At 39.5% G+C, this 17,771-nt stretch overlaps 1 protein-coding gene across 3 annotated transcripts in view; it reads right to left on the bottom strand.

Annotated features, from left to right (window-relative positions):
* Window positions 1-3,562: 3,562 nt before the first annotated feature.
* The window catches only part of ZCWPW1 (zinc finger CW-type and PWWP domain containing 1), a 33,212-nt gene continuing 19,003 nt past the window's right edge, over window positions 3,563-17,771 (bottom strand). For all 3 annotated transcript variants that reach the window (XM_025051546.1, XM_015594588.2, XM_025051547.1), the window contains exons 13-18: window positions 16,952-17,032; window positions 16,258-16,324; window positions 15,751-15,842; window positions 5,236-5,296; window positions 4,616-4,750; window positions 3,563-4,029 (exon numbers count right to left, since the gene is read on the bottom strand). In XM_025051546.1, coding sequence (XP_024907314.1) covers window positions 3,722-4,029; window positions 4,616-4,750; window positions 5,236-5,296; window positions 15,751-15,842; window positions 16,258-16,324; window positions 16,952-17,032 — 744 coding nt within the window. In that variant the 3' untranslated portion in view covers window positions 3,563-3,721. The remainder of the gene's footprint in view (window positions 4,030-4,615; window positions 4,751-5,235; window positions 5,297-15,750; window positions 15,843-16,257; window positions 16,325-16,951; window positions 17,033-17,771) is intronic.

Raw genomic sequence — 17,771 nt, 5'->3', positions numbered from 1 at the left:
TAGGGTCTAGACATGGCAATCTGCATCATTAACAGTCTCCTCAAGTGGTGTCTGTGAGTGATCAAGTTTGAGAACCACCGCTCCAGACAAACTCCTCTCCACAAATCTGATCATTTTCTAGTTCTTGTCTCTCGACTTAATCATGCTCTTCAGTCCTCACCTTTTGGCTCATGGGGAGAAGCAAGTCTGCCCTGAGAAAAGTAAGGAGAGAGCAGAAGGGACAGGAAGTTGGCTCAACTCAGCAGCATTGGAAGGGTGCCCATTTTCCAGGACCTGCCTTGTGATTGGAAATACAAGTACATAAAGCAGGGGCCCTGCTTTCAAGGGACTCAGTGTGGGCGGGGGGTGCCTCAAGCACTAGCTGCCTCATTTGGAAAGAGCTCTGGTAGGTTGGGAGAAAGGGGAATCAGGGAGGACTCCCAGGAGGAAGTGACATCTGCAAAAATTCTCAAAGAATGAAAGAGTTAGCCAGGGAAGTGGTGAGGGTGGTATAGAGGTCCCTGTTCTTCCAAGCAGAAGAACCCATTTTGGGAACTATAAGCAGCTCACTGCTATGGAAGAGGCAGGAGATGGGAGAAGAGAATCTTGTAAATCACACCCAGGAGCCTCCGACCCCAGAGGCGATGTAAAGGAAAGCACAAGAAGCTGGTTTGTCAGAGAAGGAAGGAGCACTGGTGCCTATGACAAGAGTCGGGAGGGAGAGGGTTGGTGGGCCAGGGCTCAGCAGCAGGAGCAGGTTGGGGGATTATGGAGAGTTCAAGGAAGGAAGGATGCAGAAAGAAAGGTGGGGAGAGAGAGTAGAATGAAGGGGCACAGGGTACAGAGAAAAGGTGTTCCCTGATTTGGTGTTGAGGACAATGGCGAGACAGGTGTGGACGTCCTCAGGATGTCACTAGGTGCGGACTCTGAGTCCCAGGCCCTTCTCAGATGGGTTTCAGCAGAGCTGCCTTGCTGCCCTGGTTTCTCCAAGGGTGGCCTCAGAGTAGGATGAGCAGAGAAGGCAGGGAGGAGAGATGCCATCAGTGGATGGCACACTGACATGCTGTTGGTCCCTCTATAGGACTGCGGACTAAAGCCAGAGCCCCAGCCGGGTGAGTGCCCATCCTCCAAGGGGGGACATTTGTGGGGGAGGGGGGTGCTATTTTGGGAAAGTGTCTTTATGAGAACTGTACTAGGTAGCTTTTCACAGCTGCTCTCATCCTTGACTTTCCCATCCGCATCCTCATGTCCCTAACAGGCCCGGCTCTTCACTTCCTGAGGCTCTGGTTCCTTAAAACAAACTAACAAACTAACTAACAAACAAAATCAATGAGAAGAGTGGACCTAAGGGTTCCAGCGCTTTCTCCGATTCTTTCCCAGAATGTCTTCCTTGGTCTTTCTCTGGTATTTCCTTTATCCTCTTTTTGTCGCCATTGCTAAGTGTTTCCTCTGCTCATCCTGTTTTCTCTCCACCTTGAACATCATCCTTCCCAAACAGATCTACCTCTTCCACATTTTCTCCTCTTTCTTGCTCATCATCCAAACTGCCTTTTCACCTTTTTGGGTGACATACCCAAAAGGGGTCAGAAGAAACCTCTGTCCTCAGCTCCTCTACCAGCTGCCTTTCCTCAGAGCGCCTTCCCTCCTCAGCTCCCAGCCTGGCCTCCTCTCCTCTGCGCACACCCTGCCTCCCTTCCTTTCCTGAGCGCTGGTCCTCCTCACCCTCCCACAGCTTTCATTTCCTCCATCCTTCTTCCCATTTCCACTCCTACCCTTCCCACAGCCCCTCTTCTTCATGTCTCTAACTCCCTGACTTTTGCCAGCTGCCTTCCTCGGGTCACCTCCCAGGATGTATCTCCTGGAGACCAAAGCCTGAGCACCCACCCAGAAGATGTGGCATTAGTTTCTCTGGTTTTCCGTCTCCAGTTTTAACCAAGTCAGTGCCAGTAGAGAGGACAGGAGAGCTCACCCTTCTGCTGTCTCCTCCCTGCGCCTCCTTCCAACAAAAGCTGCTTGTCTAGAACAAGCCACCTTCAGCTGGCACTTAGGGACCTCTCCTGGGCTACACCGCAAATTGCCTCTCAATCCACTCCAAGGCAGCCTCCTTCTGAGACCCTCAAACTATTGCCTACATCTTCTATGTCCAAGCAGTTTGCAGAGACCCCCACAAGAGAACCAGCCTGATGCAGGTTTTAACTCTTTTCTGCCCAGCCTCGAATGCGTTTCCCACCCTTTTGTTCCCATGCAGGGGATCCTTCCAAAACACTGAGGAGAAGTGTGAGAATACTGGGAATAAAGGTCAGTCCTACTGTCACTCCCCACTCTCCAGCTTGGCCCGTCCTTCTTCCCCACACTCCCTCCCCACACATGTGCCTCTAAGCATTTGCCTCTTTCTCAGGCCTCACCTATCCCTCCCACGTGACCCTAGTCCCGACACACTACATGACCTCACTACTGAGCCCACTGTCTATTTCCCTACCCTGACTGCCATGCCACCTGACCCAGTATATCTTGACTTTTTTCCTAGGACAACAAAGCGACCCCAAGCTGGACTCCAAGGTAAGCAATTCAGACAAGGGCCTGAAAAAATTAAAAGAAAGTTTGGAGTAGTTGGAGTATAAGGAAGAGTGGGACTGTGGTATTGGCGGTTGTAGATTACTGCTTTATGATGGGGTCTGCTCCCCCTCCTCTCTCTAACCCCCTTCTCTTTCTGTTCTCACCCAGGATGATGGCATCCTCTATGCCTCCCTTGCTCTCTCCAGCTTGACCTCACCATCAGCACCTTCCTGCTACCCTTCCCATGACAGCCCCCACAAAGAGACCCTATATTCGATCTTAAAGACCTAATGAGTGGGACTGAATGATGACCTCCTTAGAGTAAGCTGTATAAAGGGATCACCACTTCCCATAATAACCCCAGCCAGACACAGATGATTCAGAAGCCAGCAGAGGTTAAAAGCCACCAAGGACCTGAGAGAAAGAGTTATCTGCTCTAATTCCCTCTTCGACCTCCTGCCCTTGCCCACAAAAATAAAAGTACCTGTAGGATTGCCCAATGCAACTAAGGAGAAAACTGATGTGACCTTCAACTTCTGTCCTTCTTTCCAAAAATGTACTATAATAGATAGCTCACACCCAAGATTCAGGCCTCAAGCCTGGAAACACTAAGTCCCCAAACACTGTTAGGTAGCTCAGAACCCAAGGTCTGCCCCGCAATCAACCATTGTATTTCCCTTATGATAATAACTAGTATGGATCATGTTAAGCCTTTACTTCTATCACCTCATTTAAATATCATGAACGACCCTGAATATGGTATTGAATGTACTCATTTGAGGTATAAAACGAAGAGTCAAAATGGTTATGGTACTTTTCCCAAAGCCATGCAGCCGGTAAGTGGTGAGCCAGGATTTGAATCCAGACCTCCCTTTCTCAATGTCCTTCTCCCAGGACTCAGTTATCATTGCCTTCCCAGATTCCTATACTATAGAGGCCTCCCACCAGAAACAATGATGTGCCACAATGACATGAAAGAGAGAGAGCAGCCAAAAGGGAGCATGTAGTTAGAGATAAACCAAACCAATTAAGCCAGTAACCTACTTTATTAACACGTAAACCACATAATTCTGACTTTAGCCAGTTAACCTTGTAGTCAATGATCAATCCCAACACTTCTCAGGCACTCTGTGAGAACCTCTCCCTCCTGCTTCCAGGGAAGGGAGTGAGAGAACAGAGCACAGAACTACTCCTCAAAGAAGGTGAACTCTGCATCATCTCTATGTTGTGGCTTCACCCTCTGCTCCAATTTTCCAACATCTTCCATGAGTTGCTCCAGGTCCAGGTCACTGGAGGCTTCATCATCAGTGGGGAAGCTTCTAGCCTCCTGAGACTGTGGCTCCTGGTGTCCAGGCTCTTCTTTTCCCGCCACAGAACAAGTCTCATGATAAGCTGGTGGGATCAGGCCCTTTGGCACCATTCTAACCTCTTTGTGTTCAGACAAACTGGTTACTGAGACCTTGCTTTGGGGAGCTTTAAATTTTTTCTTAACACCTAAATGAAAAATTGACAAAACTGAGAGTCTCATTAGGTCATCTGTCTTTACCTTTTATATATCAAACTGCTAAATTTCCATTTCTAAAAAAATTCTCTGAAAAAGATTACTTTTCTCTATAGAAAGAAATGGACTTTGGAGTCAGAAAGACCTGGATTCAGGCCATGGATCGGCCACATGCTAGACATGATCTTGAGCAAATTTTAAACTCTTTGAGCCTCAGTCTCCTTATCTTTCAAATGGCAAATAACCAGTCAAAGAAATATTGAAAAAAAAAAATAAAGAAAATAAACATGAAAATATGTATCTAGCCAGTGAATGGCAATACTCAATAAATATTAGTTCCTGCCTCCTAACCATTCTTCTATCCTTGGATCACATCATACCAATAACCGTTATGTTTCTATAGTGTGTGCTGCATTCTACAATCTGAGAGATACCCTTTTGGCCTAAGTTTTGTCCTTTTTAAAGATATTAAAAGTTGCAGAATTATTTTTAAATAATTCTATTTAAATAATTCTAGGAAGGGGAGATGCAGACTTGAACCTCACTTCCCCACAGTTTTTCCCAAGTCTACAGCCTTACCTGACTGGTCAGGATCTGAATTCCCATGCACTTCTTTCCTTCCCGTTATGGGTACAAGAGCAGCTGCAGGTTCATTTACCAGAGATCTCTTCATGGCCTTCCTTTGCGAGGTCCCATCTCGTCCATCTGCTATGCCTGTATCACCCCCAACCCCCATCCATCAAGGACACTTGTTTATTTCTCTCTAAATGACAGATTGGAAAGGGTCTATGGACTCCCCATATTTAAGTCTCTGCTCTGCATCTTCTGCAAATCTTAATCTAGTAAATTCTCTCGGTTCCCCACCCCCCGCCACTCCCCAAATATTTCTTTTTTTTTTCTTCCTTGGATCATCTTCTCTTTATAGTTCTCCTTAGAACCTGCCTTCTCCATGAAGTCATCCTTCTTGGCTAAGAATTTAAAACACTCGTTCCAACTGTAATCTAAGATTTTATAATTCAATATCCAAAAGTGAGGAGGCTAAAGCTTCTCCAGTGACACTAGCATGAAACTTGCCTGTTTTCTCGGGTTCTAAAGCTGAGACCATCAGTAAGGTCCAGCTACCTGCAGACTCCTTCCACTCTCTGTTTCTGCCCTGCCTTAAGTGTAGCACATGTCCCATTTCCACCTAGCTTGCTTACCTCTTGCCTTTGTTTTTTTTGCCTGAATTTTGGCTGTCTTGGGACTGAGCAAAGTTGGATCCTAAGGATGAGAGAAAAAAATAAAAGAAGATAATGAAATCACATGACTGTGTTTTTAATAGAGTAGGATGCTACAGAAATGATGGGTGGAGGGACAGTCAAATTAGGTTATATGAGCCTGATACTGTTTTAATCAATGATAACAAAGATAAAAATGATCACCCTTCCTATACTAATATCTATTTGATATTAGTTACTGCAAGGCTTTCTGCACAAGAGACAGAAAGGTAGGCCACAAAATGAAAAATATTGGTAAATTAAAAATTAAAAGAGAATGTGAAAATCTATACTTTAGAACTTCAGTTTCCAGTTTCAGTTTCCAGTTCTATATGTAAAGAGCTTGGAAAGTTACCGCTCTGTTCTAATAACAACTAAAAAGCTAAACAGACTAAAAATCAACAATTCTTCTTGGATATGTAAATGAGGTGAGGACATAGGACAAACTACTACCTTCAAGACTGAAGAGACAGACAGAGGATTCTGGTCAAGATAGCAGGGTAGGTAAACACTGTGCATGCCTCCTCCCATGGCCACACTAAAATTGCTACTGAATTATTAAACAGTCAACATGGAGAATGATCTGAAGACTAGCTGAACAGAACTCCTATAACCGAGAATATAGAGACCACATCGAGACTGGTAGGAGGGGTGGAGCCACAAAACAGGCTGGTCTTATACCCACATATGGTAGTTGAGCATCAGGAGGGATATCTCGGCTGTGGAGGCTGCCCCCCACCAAGAGGAGCAAGGGGTCCCAGCCCCACACCGAGGCTCCCCAACCCAGGTTTCTGGTCCCGGGAAGAGGAGACCTTGTTATGAAAACCAGTGGAGAGTCCAGGCATCCATGTAAGATGGAAGACAGCTGGAAATCCAGATGTCCCCTTAAAGGGCCCACACACAGTCTCACTCACTTGCAGGCACTCACCCTGGGCTCCTGTGGAGGAATAGCAGCTCAGGGGTAACAGAGACATACAGGGAAAGACTGAGTTGTGTGACTTCAGGGTGAGGGCTAGAGGAACAACCACTATTATACTTTTGTTGAGTCCTCCTCTTGTGCAGCCTGCAAGTAAGCACCATCTTGCCTGTGTTGATCCTTCTCTCCACATGGCCAAAACTGAATCTGCATTGGCCTGGTGAGATCTGCTCACTCCACCAGAGACACTTCCCCAACCAAATCAAAAATTGCCTGGTAGCAATTTTGGTTGGTTACTGGGCAAACAGCCTTACCCTGGATTCTCAGCAATCAGCAGACCTCAGCTCATGCATCTTGAAAGACATTTTCAGTGGCAGGCAACCAGCCCCAGCTGTAGGTACAGCATTTCTTGAACAAATCTTGGAGGTCTATGGGCCCAAAGAGGGCAGCAGCTGGCCTCTGTGTGAGCTATGTTTTTGAGAGTGACCATAGGCTCAGCACTGGCAATAAATCTGAATATGCACCAACCTGGAGAACACCATTTGCCCCACCCTGGTGACTCCCTTGACCCTGCCTCATCCAACCCTGGTACTCCCGAGGCAGTTGGCAGACAGTCTCAGGCCTGGGGGTGCCCCTGGCCTTTTGATGAGCTGCCCCAGGCCCGGTACTGGTGGTAGTCGGCCTCAGTTCACCATTTGGCCTCTCCTACATATCCCCAGGTTCACTTCAGTCAGCAACCAAACATGGATAGCTTTTTAGCTCCTACCTTGGCCTGCACAGAAGCCTCTCCCAAGGGGCTTTAGAAACCAACACATCCAGAGGCTAGCGTTAGATCTCAGCAGAGCACCACCTGATTAGCTCCACAAGCAGCAAACCCAAAGAGTGGTCTCAACAGGCACATGAACCCACTGGGGTGAACCCCACTCTGGAGGATCAGCCTCTGCACAGCAGCTCATATGACATGGGCGTGGCCAATCCTCACAGCAAGGCAGCCTGAGAGTCGATCCTACTCACTGTTGTAGTTGATCCTTAATTGTACCAACAACAATCAAAGCTCAACTACAACAAGAGGGCACACACAACCACATGAGAGTCACTACTGGAGCACCTGGCTCAGGTGATCAGGGAGACTGAGCCACCGGGCCACACAGGACACCTACTGCATAAGGCTACCTGGCTAAAAGTGGGAGACATAGCAGATGTACCTAATACATAGAAATGAATACAGAGAGGTAGTCAAAATAAGAAAACAAAGGGGGAGGGGGAAAAAATAAGAAAACAAAGAAAATGTCCCAAATGAAAGAATAGTAAAAGCTCCAGAAAAAGAACTAAATGAAATGGAGGCAAGGAACCTACCAGATACAAAGTTCAAATGAACTTAAGGAAAGTATAGATTAGCTCAATGAGAACTTCAGGAAGGAGATAGTAAGCATAAAAAAGAACAAGAAATCATTAAAAAGAAAAACAGTCAGAAATGAAGACTACACTAGAAGGAATCAACAGTACATTGGATGAAGCAGAGGATCAAGTCAGGGATTTAGAAGACAAGGTAACAGAAAACATCCAATCAGAATAGCAAAAAGAGAAAAGGATTTAAGAGACCTCTGGGACAACATCAAGTGTAACAACGTTCGGATCACAGGAGTACCAGAAGGAGAAGAGAGAAAATAAAGCAAGGAATTGAGAACCTATTTGAGAAAATAATTACTGAAACCTTCCCTAACCTGGTGAAGGAAATAGACATACAAGTCCAGAAAGAGCAGAGTCCCAAACAAGGTGAACCCAAACTGACCCACACCAAGACACATCATAATTAAAACACACAGAGAATCCTAAAAGCAGAAAGAGAAAGGCAGCTGATCTTGCAACAGAAACTTTGCAGGCAAGAAAGGATTGGCACAAAAATCAAAATGATGAAAAGCAAGAACCCACAACCAAAACTACTCTACCCAGAAAGGCTATCAATTAAAATTGAAGGTGAGATAAAGACCTTCTCTGACAGGAAAAAGCTAAGGAAATTCATTACCAAAGCCAGTATTACAAGAAATGTTAAAGGGACTTCTTTAAGAAAAAGGAGGAGGGGAAAACACGTATATATGAATAATAAAATGGCAATAATTATGTACCTATCAATAAACACTTTAAACGTAAATAGATTAAATACTCCAATCGAAAGACACAGGGTAGCCAAATGGATAAGAAAACAAGACCCATTTATATTATGTCTAAAAGAGATCCATTCAGATCAAAAGACACATACAAACTTAAAGTAAAGAGGTGGAAAAAGATACCTTATGCAAATGGAAATGGAAAAAAAAGCTAGGGTAGTAATACTTATATCACACAAAACAGACTTTAATACAAAGATTATAATAAGAGACAAGGAAGGACATTACATAATGATAAAAGGATCACTCCAACAAGAGTATATAACCCTAGTAGACATTTATGCACCCAACATAGGGGCACCTAAATGTATATAGCAAATATTGATAGACATAAAGGGAGAGATCAACAGTAATAGTCATAGTAGGGTACTTTAACATCCTATTGACACCCATGGACAGATCTTCCAGATAGAAAACCAACAAGAAAACAGCAGCCTTAAATGATACATTAGACCAGATAAATTTAATTGATATTTTTAGAGTATTTTACCCCAAAGCAGCAGAATGTACATTGTTCTCAAGTGAACATAGAACATTTTCCAAGATGAAACACATGTCAGGCCAAAAATCAAGTCTCAGTAAATTTAAGAAAACTGAAATTATATCAAGCATCTTCTCTGACCACAATGGTCAATTACAAGAAAAAAAAATGAAAAATATACAAACACAAGGAGGCTTAATAACATGCTACTAAACAATGAGTGGGCTAACAATGAGATCAAGGAAGAAATCAAAAGATATCTAGATGCAAAAGAAAACAAAATTACAACAACCCAAAATCTATGGGACACAGCAAATACATTCCTAAGAGTGATATTCATAGCAATACAGACCTACCTCAAGAAGCAAGAAAAATTGCAAATAAACAATCTAACTTTACTCCTAAAGGAACTAGAAACAGAACAGGAAATAAAGCCCAAAATGAGTAGAAGGAAGGAAACAATGAAAGCCAGAACAGAAATAAACAAAATAGAATCTAAAAAAAAAAAAAACAATCAAAAAGATCAATGAAACCAAGAGTTGGTTCTTTGAAAAGATAAACAAATTGATAAAGCTTTAACCAGACTCATCAAGAAAAATCAGAAATGAAAAAAAAGAAATGACAACTGACTCCACAGAAATAAAAAAGGATTATAAGAAAATACTATGAACAATTATATGCCAACAAATTGAACAATCTAGAGGAAATAGATACATTCATAGAAACATACAATCTTCCAAGACTAAATCAAGAAGAAACAGAAAGTCTGAACTGACCGATTCTCCCCAAGAAAATTGAACAGGAAAAAAAAAAAAAAAAAAAAAAAAAAAAAACTTCCAGAAAACAAAAGTCCTGGACCAGATGACTTCACAGGTAAATTTTACCAAACATTCAAAGAAGAATTAACACCTATCCTTCTCAAATTATTCCAAAGAATTCAAGAGGATGGAAAGCTTCCAAGCTCATTCTACAAGGCCCCCATTACCTTGATTCCAAAACCAGACAAAGACATTACAAAAAAGAAAATTATAGGCCGATATCTCTGATGAACACAAAATCCTCAACAAAATATTAGCAAACTGAATTCAGGAATACATTAAAAAGATCATACACCATGATTAAGTTGGATTTATTCCTGAAATGCAAGATTGATTCAATATCTGCAAATCAATTAATGTGATACATTACTTTAACCAATTGAAAGATGAAAATTATATGATCATATCAATAGATGCAGAAAAAGTGTTTGACAAAATCCAACATCCACTTATGATTAAAAAAACCTCTCAGCAAAGTGGGAATAGAGGGAACATACCTCAACATAATAAAGGCCATATATGACAAACCCACAGCTAACATCACACTTAATGGGGAAAAGTTAAAAACATTTTCCTTAAGATCAGAAACAAGACAAGGATGTCTACTTTCACTACTTGTATTCAATATGGTATTGGAAGTCCTAGCCACAGCTAGGACAAATAAAAGAAATAAAAAGCATCCAAACTGGAAAGGAAGAAGTAAAACTGTCATTATTTGCAGATGACATGATACTATATATAGAAAACTCTAAAGATTCCACAAAAAAAGTCTACGGCCATACCACCCTCAACACGCCTGATCTCGTCTGATCTCGGAAGCTAAGCAGGGTTGGGCCTGGTTAGTACTTAGATGGGAGAGTAACACTAGATGCTATAGGCTAAAATAATTAATTAACTAATTAAATTAAGGTTTGAAAAAAAAGATTCCACACCAAAAAAAAACTGTTAGAACAGATAAACAAATTCACTAAAGTAGCAGGATACAAAATTAATATTCAAAAATCAGTTGCACTTTTATATACCAATAATAAACAATCAGAAAGAGAAATTAAGAAAACAACCCTATTCACAACTGCATTAAAAATAATAATAAAATTTAACCAAGGAGGTGAAAGATCTGTCCTTGGAAAATTATAACTCATTGAAGAAAGAAATTGAAGATGATACAAATACACTTGTGAAGTTCACAGTCCAGAGGCATAGGTTCATTAAAAGACTGAGACCTAATCATAGGACTACAGAACACTTCCCTCGCCTGACATTTTACCACCACATTACTAAAGGCATATTAACCACAGTTCCTTTACCTGGTACGTCATGTCTGGCAATCAAGAAAAAAACTACAAGGCATATCAAAAAGCAAAAAACAATTCGAAGACACAGAGCAACTATTAAACCAAACATGGCATGGAATTATCAGACTGGAAATTCAAAGCAAATATGATTACTATGCAAAGGCTCTGATGGTTAAAGAAGACAGCATGCAAGAACAGAAGGACAATGTAAGCAAAGAGACAGAATTCCTTAAAGAATCAAAAGGAAATTTTAGAGATCAAAAACATAGAAATGAAGAATGCCTTTGACAGGCTTATTAGTAGACTGGACATAGCTGAGGAAAGAATCTCTGAGCTTGAGAATATCTCAACAGAAACCCTCAAAACTCGATAGCAAAAAGAACAAAAACTGAAAAAAAATCCACAGATCGTGAGACAACTACAAAATGTGCAACATAAGCATACAAGGAATGCTAGAAGGAGAAAAAAATGAGAAAGAAACTAAAGAAATACTAAAAATAATAATGACTGAGAATTTCCCTAAATTAATGTTAGACACCAACCCACAGATCCAGGAAGCTCAGATTGTCAGAACAGATGAAAAAACAAGACCCAACTATATGTTGGGTCTTGTCTACAAGAAAACCACTTTAAATATAAAGACACATGTAGATTACAAAAGTAAATGGATGAAGAAAAATATACCATGCTAACACTAGTCAAAAGAAAATAGGAGTAGCTATATTAATTTCAGATAGTGTAGATTTAGAAGCAAGGAATATTATCAGGGATTAAGGAGGGCATTACATAATAATAAGGGGGTCAATTCTCTAAGAACACACAACACTCAAAGTATATATGCCTAACACCAGAATACCAAATACATGAGATAAAAACTGACAGAACTGCAAAGAAAAATAGCTGAATCCAATATCATAGTTAGAGACTTCAACACATCTCTGTCAGAAATGAACAGATCTAGCAGGCAGAAAATAAGTAAAGACATAGTTAAACTCAACAACAACATCAATCAACTGGATATAATTGACATCTATAGACTACTTTACCCAATAACAGCAGAATACACATTCTTCTCAAGCTCAAATGGAAGCATTCACCAAGACTGACCACATTCTGGCCCATAAAACACAAGTTAACAAATTTAAAAGAATAAAAATCAGTGAATGTCTGCTCTCAAACCACAACAGAATTAAACTAGAAATCAACAACAGAAAGATAATTGGAAAATCTCAAAATATGTGGAAATAAAACAACACACTTCTAAATAATACATAGGTCAAAGAAGAAATCTCAAGAGAAATTTAAAAATATATTAAACTAAATGAAAATAAAAACACAACTTATCAAAATTTGTGGGATGTAGTAAAAGCAGTGCTTAGAGGGAAATTTATAGCATTGAATGCATATATTAGAAAAGAAGAAAGATCTGAAATCAATAATCTAAGTTTCAACCTTAGGAAGCTAGAAAAAAAAGCAAAGTAAGGAGGAGAAAAGGAATAAGAATTAGAACAGAAATCAATAAAACTGAAAAAGGGAAATCAGTAAAGAAAATCAAAACTAAAAGCTGGTTCTTTGAAAAAATCAATAAAAGTGATAAGCCTCTAGTCAGGTTAGCTAAGAAAAAAAGAAAAAGGAAACAAATTACTAATATCAGAAATTAAAGAGGGGACATCACTATAGATCCCATGGACATTGAAAGGATAATAAAGGAATACTATGAAAAACTCTATGCCCACAAATTTGATAACCAAAATAAAACGGACCAACTCCTTAAAAGACACAATCTGCCAAAACTCACACAAGAAAAAAAACAACAACCTGCATAGGCATTAAAGAAATTGAATCAATAATTAATAACCTTCCAAAACACAAAGTTTACCCAGATGGGTCACTGGTGAATTCTACCAAACAGTTAAAATTCTCTATAATCTCTTTCAGAGAATAGAAACAGAATACTTTCTAACTCATTGTATGAGACAAGCATTACCCTAATACCAAAGCCTGAAAAATGCAAGAAAACTTAGACCAATTTTTTTTATTAACAGAGATATAAAAATCTTCAATGAAATATTATCAAATAAAATTCAACAATGTAGAAAAAGAATTATATACCATGAACGAGAAGGATTCATCCAAGGCATGTAAAGTTGGTTCAACATTTGATAGTCAATTCTCACAACCCATCACAACCCATTACATTAATAGGTTAAAAAGAAAAATCCATGATAATATCAATATATAGAGAATATGTATTTGACAAAATCCAACACAAACTCATGGCAAAAATCTCAGTAAACTAGGAACAGAGAGGAATTTCTTCAACCTGATAAAGAATATCCACAAAACTTACAACTAATATCATACTTAATAGTGAGAAACTAGAAGCTTTCCTACGAAGATTAGGAACAAGACAAGGATGTCCCCTCTCACCACTCCTTTTCAACAGCATATTAAAAGACAAAAGGAAATAAAAGGTATAGAGATTGGGAAGGAAGAACTAAAACTGTCTTTGTTTACAGATGACATGATGGTTTATATAGATGATCCAAAAAAATTGACAAAAAACTCCAAGAACTAATAAGCGATTATAGCAAGGCTGCAGAATACAAGGTTAATATTATACAAAATTCACTTTACTATATGCCAGCAATGAACAAGTGGCATTTTATAAATAAAAACACAATACCATCTATATTAGTATCAAAAAATGAAATACTTGAGAATAAATCTAACAAAATATGTACAAGGTCTATATGAGGAAAACTACAAAACTGATGAATGAAATCAAAGAACTAAATAAATGAAGAGATATTCCATATTTGTGGATAGGAAAAATCAATATTGTCAAGATGTTAGGTTTTCCCAGCCTGATTTATAGTCAGTGCAATTCAAATCAAAATTGTAGCAATTTATTTTGTGGACATCAACAAACTGATTCTAAAGTTTATATGGAAAGGCAAAAAAGCCAGAATAGCCAACTCAATATTGAAGGAGAAGAACAAAAGTTGGAGGACTGACCCTAGCTAACTTCAAGACTTACTATGAAGCTACAGTAATCAAAACAGTGTGGTTTTACAAAAGAATAGACCAATTGGTCAGTGGCACAGAAAAGAGAGCCCAGAAATAGACCCACATAAATATAGTCAGCTAATCTTTAACATGGAACAAAGGCAATTAAATAGAGTAAAGACCGTCTTTTCAACAAATAATGCTGGAAGAAATGAATATGCACATACAAAAAAAAAATATCTAGACACTGATCTTATGACCATCATGAAAATGAACTCCAAACATATTATAGATCTAAGTGTAAAATTAAAAACTATTAAACTTCTAGAAAATATCATAGAGTTAATAACGTAGAGAAAATCTAGATAACCTGTGTATGGAAAAAACTTTTTATCTATACCAAAGGCACAAGACCATGAAAGAAATAATTGATCGGCTGGACTTCATTAACATTAAAAACTTCTGCTCTACAAAATACAATGTCAAGAGAATTAGAACGCAAGACACAGACTGAGAAAAAAACAGAGTAGCCAAAATCCAAAACACTAACAACATCTCATGCTGGCAAGGATGTGGAGCAATAGGAATTTTTATTCACTGCTGGTGGTAATGTACAATGAATGATATAGTCACTTTGGAAGACAGTTTAGTGATTACAAAACTAAACATACTCGTACCATATGATCCAGCAATCAAGCTCCTTGGTATTTACCCAAAAAAGTTGAAAACTTAAGTTCCTACAAAACCTGTACACAGATATTTATACCAACTTTATTCATAACTTCCCAAACATAGAAGCAAGACATCCTTCAGTAGTTGAATGGATAAACAGTAGTACATCTAAAAAATGGAATATTATTCAGAAAAAAAAATAAGCCATCAAGCCATGAAAAGACATGGAAGAATTTTAAATGCAAAATTCTAAGTGAAAGAAGCCAGTCTGAAAAGGCTACATACTGTATTATTCCATATATATAACATTCTGGAGAAGGTAAAACTATGGAGACAGTAAAAAGATCAGTGGTTGTCAGAGGGTGAGGGATATGGTGTAGGGAGAGATGCATAGGTGAAAAACATTGGATTTTTAGGTTAGTAAAAACACTCTATATTATACTATAATGATGGATACATGTCATTGATACATTTGTCCAAACCCACAGAATGTACAACACCAAGAGTGAATCCTAATGTAAATTATGAACTTTGGGTAATCATAATGTGTCAATGTAGGGTCACTGATTATAACAAATGCACCACTTTGGTGGGGGATGTTGATAATGGAGGAAGCTATGCATGTTTGGGGGCAGGGGGTATATGAGAACTATATGTGCCTTCATCTCAATTTTGCTGTGAATCTAACAGCACTCTAACAAATCTCTTTAAATGTGAAAAACAAATCTATATTTCATGTCCTGAAAAGAGACTAAGGAAACAAGTGAGTGAATATCCTAAGTGTCCTCATAGGGGAGAAGGAAAAGTGAAGAGAGGCAACCTGCTATTCTCTGAAATTGCTCCAGTAAGAATCAAAGAACTATATCCTAGTAGGAACTGGGATGAAAATCAAGAAATAAGTTCCTAGAGATGTGATATATTAGAGAGAATAACTGAGGAAAGAAGAAAGTCTCCTTCCCTGGAGACATCTAAAAGATAAGACCAACCAGTCATGGCTACCCTGAGGCAGGGACAGGACAGTTCCTTAGTAAATAAATGTAAAGCCATGCCAATCAGACACCCTATAGAAATCTCCTAAAAGGAATCTCAAAGATCTTACTTTTTTTTCTTCCTCCTCCTCCTCCAACTCGGACTCTTCCTTTTCTTTCTCCAAGAAGGAATCTGGGCTGTTAGCTCTAGAGAGCATTAAGTCTAGAATAGGATTAGGAAGGAAAGGCTAAATCATTTATCCAATAAAATAGGTGATGAGTTAATAAAACCAGTCCCAGAGAATCAGTCTTCTAACTCTACTTTCATGTCCAAGGGGTATTCTCTCCGTAAAACATGATCCTAGATTATCATGGTTCTACTCTTTTCAAAGTCCCATCATTAGTCAATATGCACCACCACCCCCCTCCACCTCCTTCTTCCCCTCAGTTCCTCTCTCCATTTGTCCATCCATCTATCCATTCCACACACTTGGCCAATGGCATTCATGGAAAACCTCCTATTATAGAATCCAGAACTGGGTTGATGGCATCAGATATAAATAAAAGCTTCAGCTGCTGCCCTCATAGAAGAATCCCTCCTCTCCCACTTTAGTCCTCATTCCTCTGACTTATCTTACCTTTTTCTTCCCCACCATTGTCAGCTCCATTGTATCGGCTCCGGAAACCAAACAAGTTAACCCTTTCCTGAGGGAACCAAGAAACAAAAGCACCATCCACTACTCTCCCAGGGACTATTGCTGTCCTCTGTCTTAAAGATTTTAGTTATGGGTTTTTTATTCATATTCCATACCACTTTCACTTGAAATTTCACATTAGATTTATCTAGATTTTTGTGGAGATTAACTATTATATTATAGTAAAATAATATGTAATAATATACTATTATAACATATACATAATATATTATAATACAATCTTTTTCCAATATATAATTCCATAAATAACTGGGAAGGGGAAATTCACTGTTTGTCATTCTCCATCCCACTCCCAAAGGCAGAATTTGAGGATAAAAACTGACTCTGCATAAAAGAGAGGTTAGGGCACATACATCTAAGAATTGACGGGAGAATGCCCCCTACCACAAACTGTCTCTGTCTGGGCTGAGAGAAGTCTCATTTGTCCAAGGGTAGAGAAAAGAATGGATGAGCTGAGGAATCAAGGGAATATGGCCTGGGAAGAAAAGATTATGTAGTTCTAAGACTAAGACTATGTAATGGGGAAGAACAAACTGGTTTTCTGCAGTAGAGAGAGTGCATGGTTTGCTTTGGGTCCCAAGTCTCAAAGAGGAGCAGGTATGTGGTCCTCTCTCACCTGAATACTGATCTGTTCTGCCTCTTGAGCCATTATCAGGGCTGCCTTCAGTTTGTTGCTACAGTCCTTGTTCCTGCACTTCTGAAATGGAAGAAGATCAGAGTCAATGATAAATATTAGAGAAGTGACCACATCATACTGCTACTCACCAGACACTATCTTTAACTAAATTTATTTCCAGTTCCTGGTATTGACATGATACTGCTATTAACTTCTGAGCTCAGAGACACAATGCCCTCTTATCTACTCCCTGCCCAACAAACTTTTCACAAATTCCTAGAAATATTTTCAACCAACACTTTGGTTAAATCCCATGGAAATTTCAAAAGGTAAGATTAAAGGAGTTCAGGTGATTACACTTTTAAGCTTGATTTAATACTCACTGCCTGATTTTCTAAGGCCCCTGAGCTGCTGGGTCTATGCTTATTTGTAAGGCGGGTTGAAACCAAAGTGATCATAAGGAAGAACTATTATTTACTTAATTCAATGGTTCTCAACCAGGGGAGGTTTTGCTCTCCAGGAGACATTTGGCAACATCTAGAGACAACTTTTTGGTTGTCGCAACTAGGAGTGGGGTTTGCTACTGGCTAGATGCTAACAGAACACAGAAATGCTGCTAAACATCCCTAAGTGCACAAGACAGCTTTCCACAACAAAAAATTATCTGTCCCAAAGTATCAGTAGTGCCTAGTCTGAGAAACCTGAATTAATCTGTGCCCTCATTTCTGCTACACCTGCTTTGGCTAAACTGTAGAAAATCAAAGTCTTCAAGAAAGCCTCCCATCTGCAAACAAAGAAGGAGACTAAGAAAATCATTATC

This window comes from Pteropus alecto, unplaced genomic scaffold, assembly GCF_000325575.1.
Source record: "Pteropus alecto unplaced genomic scaffold, ASM32557v1 scaffold68, whole genome shotgun sequence".
In the NCBI taxonomy this organism is placed as follows: Eukaryota; Metazoa; Chordata; class Mammalia; order Chiroptera; family Pteropodidae; genus Pteropus; species Pteropus alecto.
This window is presented reverse-complemented; position numbering and strand designations above follow the sequence as displayed.